We start from the raw sequence: 10836 nt of genomic DNA on the forward strand, positions 1-10836 counted from the left end.
CTCGCACCAGGCTCAAGTCACTGCTTTGATGGATCACAACTCGCCTTCTAACAGTTTTGATTTTAACTTAAAAAAAAAAACTAAGAACAATAACAACTAATTATTTTAACAACCCATTTTATAACTTTTACAAGATTCTTATATATGAGACTAAACTTTTAGGGTGTTACATATTATGTTTTGCATCCTAAATGATGGGATGTGGTATCCAAGTTGAAAATATACTGCTGCTATCGCGATGCTCAAGCATGACCCTACTTACTGCTGCCATCCCCATGCTCAAGCATGACCCTACAGGTAAGAGAAATGAGGAGGGCTTGCAGACCTTTTTTATTTTTTAGACAGTGGACTGTAAACCTCCGCTCACGGAAAGGGCATTGGCGTTGTTAATTATACATAGAAATTAGTTGAAAGAAACGGTTCTCAATTAGAGCCAACCACATGAACAGCTGATGCACATGCATGCATATCCACACACATTTCTTACATATAATTGCTTAAGATTCAAGTACCACAATATAGAAAAGCCACTGATAAGCTGTAAATTGATATAGAGGTTCACCCATCAATGCAGCCTGCATTTTGCTTGAATAATTGAGAGAGAGAGAGAGAGAGAGAGAGAGAGAGAGAGAGAGAGAGAGAGAGAGAGAGAGAGAGAGAGAGAGAGAGAGAGAGAGAGAGAGAGAGAGCTCTCGCTGGCTGCTGCATACATACTTCTCAACAATATATCCCTACTCCTTATCTACACAAGCAACCCCAATTGCTACTATCAATAATTAACTCATTAAAAGCACAGAAATTAAGAGGAGACGATGCTCCATATCCTCCCTTTCGGAAGGATGCAAATTCCACGTATCAGATCTGCACAACATCAACATCACAACCAGGGCTTATATCCAGCAACCCATGATGATCAAGCTCATGGCCATGTCCCTCCACTCCCTCCAAGAGAACCAAGCCCAACTCCCTCTGCTGATCATGGATCAACCCAAACTCACACCCTTGGTCGCCTTCTCCTTCATATTCTTCATGGCTCAACTGTGAGGCAACAAACCTGTCTAGCGCCCTCCAATCCGTCAAGTTCTCCTTTTGTTTCCCCGCCATTTCCTCGCTTCCTCCACCACAGTCATACTGTGGGAACAGGCCGCCGCCACCTTCTGCCATGCAAAGCGAGATGGGTGCGTTCCAAAACTGTAACTTAGGGCTCCCTAGCTGAGGCAGCTGCTGCAGAAGCCTCTCTGCAACGCTGTAGTTGTTCACACCTTCAAGTTCATGCTCTTGCTTGCATACTACAGCAGGCCGTTGGCTTGAGAGGAAGTTCAGGGAGTCGAATGCACCATTGTGGTCTTCATAGAAGTAACCCGATTCCCATGCCTCACTGCTTCTTGTCTGACAGTTGGTCCTTTTCTTGAATGCTCTACAAACGACCCATCCTTCTTCCTACAAGTATGTATCCAGAACGAAAATCAGTCAAAGGCTAGAGAGAGAGAGAGAGAGAGAGAGAGAGAGGTGCATTAGAAAAGGGGGAACGTGCCTGAGGGGGTCCATTCTCATCGGTTTCCAGCCTGTACTCGTGCATGATCCAATCGGTTTTCTGGCCGTTGGGTGCCCGGCCTTTGTAGAAGACCAGAGTCTTACGCATACCGATGAGGCGGAGCTTGTCGTAGACGGCCTTGTCCCTTCCGGTGGCCTTCCAGAAGCCGGCCATAGTTGCCCTGTTGGTCCTCGTCCCCGTCGGGTACTTCTTGTCCTTGTGGCTAAAAAAGTACCATTCTGTTTGTTCCTCCTGTCCGATTCTGCATCTTTCTGTTTTCACCAACCCCCATAAACAAAGTTAAGACTATTATATCTGACAAGCATCGGATAGCGTTAGGCCATGTGCACAGACATACGTACGCACGCAAACGCATGCACCAAACATACTGATGGGGAATCTACGCATGATTTAATGCATGCACGCACATTGGTGACTTCTCTCTCTCTCTCTCTCTCTCTCTCTCTTCTAGTTTCCTGACATGAATAACTTGCACACTCACATCTATGATTCCTAAGGAGAATCAAGCAGCCTCCTGGTCTGGTTTTTCTCATCAAGAAGAAAGTGTATGCATCTCAATCAGAGAAGAACGGAAAAGCGCACAGAACATGCAGATTAATTAAAACATGCAGATTAATTAATAGAAACCACCATTTTTAATTGTATCCGCAAACCTTAAGTACTCTCCCATTTTTGAATTTATACTAGCTTATTGTTCCAACCAAATCAGACAATGGCCACGCTCAGATAGTTAATCCAGTTTTGTGATTCATCACAGAAGAAAGAAAAATAGAGGGCTGTATTTGAATGATACTTTTGTTGAAAATACATAGATATGATGTCATTTGTCAAGGTCGACTGCATAGGTTCTGAATGGGTGAGAATCTAAGGGTAGATACGTGGGGATTACTCACCCATTACAACTCGTAGAAGACCCTCAAACTTTGAACCATATGTGGATACATATACACAGATGATCCACAATTATAACTCCACATCCATGGCTACGGTGTGGCCGATCTTCTCTCTGTTCTCTCTCTCCCAAAGGAACACATACAAAGAAAGTTCTGTGGTTAATCGTTACTACCTTGAATATCCCATGGCTCTATCCTGTAAAGATCGATGTCCTTGATCACATCAAGGTCTATCTTCTGCGAGGCAACCTTCTTCCTGAGGTAATAGCCAACCAACTCCTCATCCGTTGGGTGAAATCTGAAACCAGGAGGTACACAAGACTCCGGGGCCTCCATCCTCCTGCAACAGAATATTCACCACCTTGTTCGTTACTGAAAAGCATTCGAATTCTCTAACGAGAAAATAAACTTCAAGAAGCTTTAGGAAAGCAAGCAGGAAGAAAAGCAACAAAATGTCCTATAAATGGGTAAGAAACATCGTAATATTGTCATTCACCTCTTGCATCAAAACTACAAACCCAAGCGTACGAAACCCCTCCATGAATGAACATAAATTGTTATTTTGATCTGATAAGAGGAAAACCTGAAGCTCGTTCGGCAAGGTTGCTAACTAGGAGAAGGAAGAAGCATGTTGGTAACGTCATGGTGCACAAAATGATTCCCTCGATGATGTGAAATGCTAGAGATTTCACCAAAAAAGAGTATGCTTCTTAGCATACTGCTACTGAAGGGAGGCGGCGAGTGAAGTTGGCTTTGTCAACGGAAGCAGGCGCACAATACTCGAGTAATGTAGAAAGAATCAGGAGAAAAGGAGAAGTAGGCAGCATCCATTGGCCTCCATGAGAGTGCACAGAGAGCACGCGCCGCATCCAAGAGTAAGCAAAGAGAAGGTGAAAACAATTAAAAAGGAAGCTCAGCTCCCAATGCATCTTCAATGCATTTATTTAGTTATTCTTTTCCTTCCACAGTGTGGAAGCATGCTGCAGGCCTGCACTATGAGTTTGCCTGCGTTATCGTTATGACTATCTCTTGTCAGCAAAAAACAAGGGGGAAGGAAGCATTTACTGACTCTCCTGTCGCCTTGTCTGGGATTCAGTGACACAATTATTTCGGAAAAATGCCTTTTCTTCCCACCCTTTTCTCTCCTCGACATGGGACCTTTTGATAACAGTTATAGACGAAGTTTTGTTCGATAGCAGCAGCCTGGTTATGTGTATTTTCGTGATTGCAGGAATATCTTGTTGAAAAAATGCACCTTCTGGACATGGAATATCAGAAATCGAGACAACCTCATCAACTTGTAAGGGAAATTGGTGAGAATATGCCGTTTTACTGGAGAGGACGAGAGGATCTCGAGATTGGTGAATTCACATGAGAAATGGGTGGCATGCGAGAGAGAGAGAGAGAGAGAGAGAGAGGAAGAAGAACAAGATCTCGAGATTGATGAATCCACATGGGAAATTAGAAGAAATGCAATATGACTGTACGTCGTCACGGATAAACAGGCAGTCGGCATTTGTGAACTGCTTAGAATTGTGATCTTCAGGTTGCATCGCTTAGAGTCTTGAGACGAAACGAAACCCCCCAACATTTTTCATGCACATAAAACGGAGGACAACCCCCCGCCCCCCGTCAAAACATTAAAATTTGCAATGAAAGCCCGAAGAAACCGTCGAGTCAGGGGTAGATCTGAACAACAAGAGCCATGCAACTGCTGCAGAAAAAAGCACGATCCTCCTTTCTTAAAAATATACTCCCAATGAATTGGTACCATTTCTACATACTGTAATTGGTAATAGCATGATAATGGAAAAGAGAATATTGATTCTCTTACCTATTTTACCTGCAAGAAGCAAGAGAATAGGAGTGCTGTCTCTGACGAAGAAGAAGAAGAAGAAGAAGAAGTTGAACGGGAAAGTTAATGGCGTTAACGGGAAACAAGACACAAGAATATAAAGGGAGAGCGAGGGGAGTCCTCTCCCCCTGTTTCTTAGAGAGAGAGACAGAGAGAGAGATCAGATGGCCTGTGAAAGAAGAGAGAGAGAGAGAGGAAAAGGTGGTGAGTGGGGGTGGTATAGTTCTCGATTGCGCGTGGCTGTTGGGCATGTAAAGGCTTGTTGTGCCCCCCCCGGAGTGACGTCACCCTTCCTGTTCCCTCTACAGCCTTTAAGGTTAAAAAATATGACACAACGGATCATCTCTCTACTGGAGCTGACACGTGGTCTTGGACGGTACGGGGGGACCACTTCCACCGAGGATTTTCAGTAGCCGGCTGAAGCTCAGGACGAAGTGGCTCGGCTCCATGTGCTGCTGCTGTCCGTCTCCTCCCTTAACAATGTTAACTAGTCGAGTCAACTCTAGCTACACTCCAACTCACTTGGTTAAACTCGACTCGAGTTTGGATCGAAAGTTAAAAGAGTCAAGCTTAACTGATCACTTGAACTTGTAAACTAGTCGAGTTGAGTTGAATGAACTCGATTCAATTAAGCTTGCTTAGGCTTGTTTAACATTAATACTTATTTTTGTAATCTCAAATACTTAAAATAACTTAAATAAAAACATGAAAATTTTAAACAAAAAATATATATTAAGGGACATAAGCTTAAAAGAGCTCGAGCTCGAACCAAGCATATGTGAATCGAGTCAAGTTTGAACTGATCTAGTTCGAGCTTGGCTCACTCATTGTACATCCCTACCCTCCCCTCCTCAACAGCGTATCCTGATCAACACAGCCATTTAACATCATTAATTCTTCTCTCTCTCTCTCACACACACACATATATATATATATATATATATATATATATATTTGCAGATATCTCTATCTCTTTCTTTCACGCACACATGAACAAACACATGCAAGATTCAAATATATGGGACGCTAAGTGGTAAAAACTTAAAGCTATATGTTTATCAAAGTACAATAAACTATTACTAAAAGCACTATGAACTATTGTTGCTCTATAAAACATCATTAATGTTTTGCATCGATTATTTTCTTAGTGATAATTTTTTTATTTTTAGCTATCCCACCCGTAACTGTAAGCTCCCACATACATATAAAGGTATAATTAAATATAAATAAAAGGAACGCTTTAATTTTACGATCAAATATTCATTTATTGTATGCACCCAATTGCACTTGTACTGGGTGCATGCCTTGAGGTTACTGTTTAATGGTTCATTGAGCGGCTGCTGAGGGACGAAATCCCCACTATATTTTAGGGCTTCCTCTTTCTCTCTTTCTCTCTGGATTGTTTTGTACTTAGGGGACCTCTTGTCCCCAGATTTTGTTATATGTTCTCATTTTATCCCCTCTCTCTCTCTCTCTCTCTCTCTCTATATATATATATATATATATATATAGAGGAGACCTCTTGTCCCCAGATTTTGTTATATATTCCCATTTTATTGACTCTCTCTCTCTCTCATATATATATATATATATATATATATATATATATAAAGGTATTTAGCTTTCAAGCCATACCAAGTAACGCCCATTTGATTGGACAAAAAATGTATATATAGGAACGATTTTGCCTATAGAAGAACAAAAGAACCAAAAAATATATTTTCCCATTGGGCGTAAAAAAGAGCCTTTTAAGAAAAGCTGAAAATGAACTAATTAATCAATTAGCGAGTGCCCTCTCTAATAAATAGAACATAAAACACAGCTTTCTCTCTCTCGCGCGCGCGCACGTTTAGCTGCAACTATGAAAAGCTAAGTACCGATCAATCAGTAACAACAATCGACTCTGTAGAATAGTTGTTCAAAAGGCCCCAAAACAAAGTAAAAACCATGGCCTTAAGCGCGCACAAAATTCCTTGATTGGTACTGCTCTATGCTATATAGATAGATGGATAGATATGTTTCCTACAGTTATGGGTGATTGCTTAATGTGCTCTCAATTTGATGCGCACATAAATTTTTATCTCAAAACTATTCAATCAAGTGGTACAGGAGTTAAAATAACAAACAATTTGATGGATGTAATTTGATCTCCAAGGGGGTTAGCGCAATGGATAGGACTGGGCTGGTCGGCAGTTCATTTCTTTTCGAGTTTTCATATTATCAACTCCTTGTTCTACAAGAAGATACAACGATATGTAAGTAGCAGAAACGTAATTCCAAGGCATCAAAAGCATGTTTGGTACCTTAGGAGAAGAGAGGAATGGTGGAGGCTTTGGCTCTTGGGCGGTAAGATGAAATACTTCCTTTACTCACGGGAATTGGTAGATGTAATTTATGTAGTACATTTAACAAATAAGAACTTTTGAAACCCTTTCTTTTTTCATATGCAAGAAGAAAAAATCAAAAACATAGAAAACCAAAGACCAATGCAAAATCAAACTGACCTTGATTGGTCAAAATCAATTATGGTACTTTGTTCTCAAGAACCTTATGTATATTCAAAGCATAATTTTTGACAAAAAAACCTGCAGTGGTTATATATATTTATATCATGGGACTAAGTGAAATCACTCATAAGGCACAGAAGAACTTGGGACACACCATTTACTTTGTCTCAATCGCTTTATATTTGTGTGTATGCGTGGGGTCTGCGGCTATTTAGGATATCATTGAGTCTGGGATAGAGGTGAGGACACACCAGTGGCATGTAGATTAAAGTTTTGATGACTCTAAGAAGGGTTGGCTTAATGCAGGTGGTCCGTGGTCGTGGCTGGCAGATGGATAGCCAAAATTTGAGCTTTAGGAGACTCGATTTCCAGTGGCAGAGCTATGTTGTAGCTCGTGTGGGCAATTGTCCACAAGCCCACAAGTTTTACTTTATTACACATAGAAATTTCATAATTTTCATTTTTTTTTTAACATATGAGTGCTTTTTAAAGTCTGATATTTAAACTTAGAGTGCTCCTTAGCCAAAAATTTATAGCTCTGCGACTGTTAGTTTCTACACATGGCAAAGCATCTTTGTATCTTGATGTTAGGAAGTACTAGCAACAGCCATGGAACAGTTTAAGCATGCATGCATGTGCCAAGAAGATAGAGTTCAGAAAGATAAACCGGCCCCTCGGTCGGATGATATCCAATACAACAGTGGCGGAGCTACGCCGCCCACACCAGCCCATACTTTGTTTACATATAAAAACTTCATTAATTTTCAGTCTTTTATATATGAGTTCCCCTTAAAGTTTGAAAATTAAACTTAGAGCGCCCTGAGCCAGAAATTTCTGGCAACACCTCTGTTAAGTACAGATGTTTTATATGGCATTTTTCTTTAATTGAACTTATGATTTAGGTCTACCCAACCTCAGGTTGCCTGTTGAGAGAGTTTGGCCAAACAGCTCACCACAAGAGCTATATGCTAATATACAAGTCCAAAGAATTCCAAACCATAAAAAATTCAGATTGCCCCTACAAATGAAGTGAATTTATGGGGCACAATCATTATGATATTTTTAATGTTGACCACACGCTTACTAACCAACAGTTCGATGAGCTCAAATCTACACTTCTAGAAACCGATTTAGATCCAAGCTTCAAATTATTAATTAGGAAACGAAATCTTGCAAAGAAACCGCTACAGGATTTGATCATCATGGTTTCTTAGTGCTGAACTTGCTTTTATTGATGGTTTCGATAATAGTTTTTCCAGCTTGATTTGTGTAAGTTTTTATTAATACGATCATTAACGTCGAACAAACTATTTTACGTCTAGCTGGGTACAATGCATGAGTGCATTGGGTCATTAGACATTTCTTTTCAACCTGCTATAGCCATGGAGATTAAGTAGTTCTTTAAATCAGAGACATAAAGGCTTAGTTGGTTCCCGGATTCTCGCTTTTTTTTTTAACTCTCGATGTTGACAAGATCTCAAATTTGATCACAAAAAGCTCAAATTTTAGACCATTAGGGCATTTTAGTGGGAGCAGGATGGTTGAGACTTAGTTGGTCCTCATGATTCAACAGCTTACCCCATTGAGTATGAACCAACTTGTTGAATGAGATCTTTAATATTAGAAAAAGGGATTTGAAGAGATCAGGTGGCCTACCCATGTTGCTTTTCTTACTCAAAGAAGTTTGGCTATGTCAAGACTAAGTCAAGTCAAAATCCAAGTTCTATATATGATCTGAAGTCCTAACCTAGTAATTATAATCCTTTGTTATGAAAGTTCAAGTAATTTAATCTTGTGCACTAAATCATGAAGTCCTATCTTTAGGTTTCTGGGCATGTGTAAAACCATGTGGCCCCTAAACCCTTTCTCTAGTAGAAGGGCCTGTGTTATTGGCTTATATATGTAGGATGTATATACACTCATGGTGTTTAAACCTTCCACCACTTGCCGAGCAGTCGTGGCCAAATCTAGACAATCAGCCAATTCACTAATTCATGTTAAATTGATCTTAACTAGTGTTATCCAAATCGGTTCTTGAACCATATCAATTTAGTCAATCAGCCAATTCATTGATTCAATTGAATTCGTTGTGAATTAGACAAACATATCAAAATAATTTTCAATATATAAAAATATTTAAAGTAAGAAAATGTTTAGAATTGGGCATCGAATTTAGGCGGATTTTGAAAATGCTAGTCTTAATTGAGACATCTTAAAAATTGTGTTAATTCGATAGCCTCAAATTTAACTCTGGTAGAGAGGAATTTGTTAAGAACAAAAGGATAAGGCTCCTTCACCTTCGTTTTTCCTTTGACTCTAGGGGCTAGAACCGTGTTAGATTGTGCAAGAGATAGATGCTCATGGGAATTGAACCAGAAACTAGACACAATGGAGAAGGAAGGAGGTACGAACGATCTGAAATGCGACGCTTATTTGGTCCGATCATATCTAAAATGCTTAAAATGTACCTTAATAACTTGGTATAATTTCATCAAAGCTCTTTCAAACTTAGACTTTAAGTTGTGTTTGATCACATAACAGTATGTTATTGTTTCATGTATCTGTTCTAAAAATTGAGACAATCTTGACAAAGTCTTCACCTTAAATCAGGCTGAGGTTATATATAATGGCTGACATCCCTAGTGTAGTAAACCATGAATGTTGAGGTGGAACCCCGCAAACCCCCGCAATTCGATCCAAGATCCGGGACATAACTAGGTTTTGAAATAGGCTTTCTTGTATGTTCAAATTGGGTTTAGCATTAGGTCCACAATAGGAAACCGGAATGCATCATACAAAATGAATATTGGAAACTAAGAGTGAATCTGGTCACGCCAAAGGAAACTACAACTGATACGCTACTCAGACAAACTTGACAGCAGGATGCATGAGGCCATGCAGGGGCAAAGGCAGAGGCCATGGCCCTCCTCATGTTTTTTTTTTTAAATTACACATAAATTTTAAAAATTTTAGTTTATCTTAAGTAAAAATTTTGAAAAATTATATTTTTGCAACTATTAAAACTTTGAAACTGTAGTTCAGCCTCCTCTGTAATAAACAATTTATAGCTTCACATTTAGAGTCATGCTCCATTACTGATATGTATAATATGTTCATACTTCATATATATATTTGAATTGTTCATAGGCAAACACCTTTTTAATCGCAAGAAGTCAGAAAAATCATTTCTTGGTTTCCTGGAAAAATTGTAGCTGGAATAGAAGGTGGGGCTTGAGTGGCAAGAAGCACGGCTGAGCCGAGCCGAAGGGCGGTCGGGCCATGTGTGAAAGGGAAGCTTTTTCTTTTCATTTGGGGACGTATTGGTCGGCCAATCATGAGCTCATGCAGGCCCACTCTCTCTCCCCCGAAGCCGCGTCAAGAAAGAAAGATAGCAATGAATCGGATGTAACCAAACTAAAGCGACGAGCACCGAGTCTCTCTATCTCTCTCTCCTCCTTGTTCCTTCTCTCTCCTTTTGATCATCCCTCGACATTAATGGTGGGTGTAAAAGTTAAACTGTCAACAAAAGCAAGCAAACCTCTCTCTCTGTTTCTCTCTCTACTGTCAACAAAAGCAACAAACCAACCGCTCTCTCTCTTTCTCAAAAAGCTTGGCGTAAGCAAGAGAAGAGGAAGATCCATGAGGGTCCTCAAAGAATCTGACCCTTGACATTGACTGCTCTCCAATAGCTTTCTTTTTCTCTTTCTCATTCATTAGTTTTATGAGGTTTTTGCAGGAACATATCCAGATGATCTTTGGACATAACCAAAAAGCACATTTAAGGCTTAATATTTTTGAATGGCACGAAGGCCGAGTTTAAAATAAAAGTTTGGTTTTCCATGCAAAACCCAGTTCGAGCTGGCTAAAACCAAGTTTTATATCTATGCACCAACGTCCGCTTCTGCTGAATTCTTTGACGGCAGAACGAAAAACTGGTGACAAAAGAAACTAGGCTTTTTGCACTGTTTTTAGCAAACCAGATTCCCCAAAAGCGTAAACTTAGATGCTCTGAAACCAAACATGAAG

General features: G+C 40.0%; 1 protein-coding gene across 3 annotated transcripts; it reads right to left on the reverse strand.

Annotated features, from left to right (window-relative positions):
• Positions 1-627: 627 nt before the first annotated feature.
• On the reverse strand, positions 628-4457 carry LOC116260980 (NAC domain-containing protein 105-like). 3 transcript variants are annotated; one of them, XM_050079658.1, is made up of 4 exons: positions 4283-4457; positions 2622-2788; positions 1531-1806; positions 628-1436 (listed from the first exon to the last, which is right to left on the reverse strand). In XM_050079658.1, exons 2-4 carry the CDS (start codon positions 2782-2784, stop codon positions 856-858), a joined length of 1020 nt encoding a protein of 339 aa, XP_049935615.1. In that variant the 5' UTR covers positions 2785-2788; positions 4283-4457; the 3' UTR covers positions 628-855. The 3 variants fall into 3 exon arrangements, with proteins under 3 accessions (XP_049935615.1, XP_031495396.1, XP_031495395.1); XM_031639536.2 differs by having other exon boundaries at positions 628-1440; positions 1535-1806; positions 4292-4451; XM_031639535.2 differs by having other exon boundaries at positions 628-1440; positions 1535-1806; positions 4283-4450.
• Positions 4458-10836: the final 6379 nt, after the last annotated feature.

The sequence above is a fragment of the Nymphaea colorata genome, chromosome 9, assembly GCF_008831285.2.
Source record: "Nymphaea colorata isolate Beijing-Zhang1983 chromosome 9, ASM883128v2, whole genome shotgun sequence".
Taxonomy (NCBI): Eukaryota; Viridiplantae; Streptophyta; class Magnoliopsida; order Nymphaeales; family Nymphaeaceae; genus Nymphaea; species Nymphaea colorata.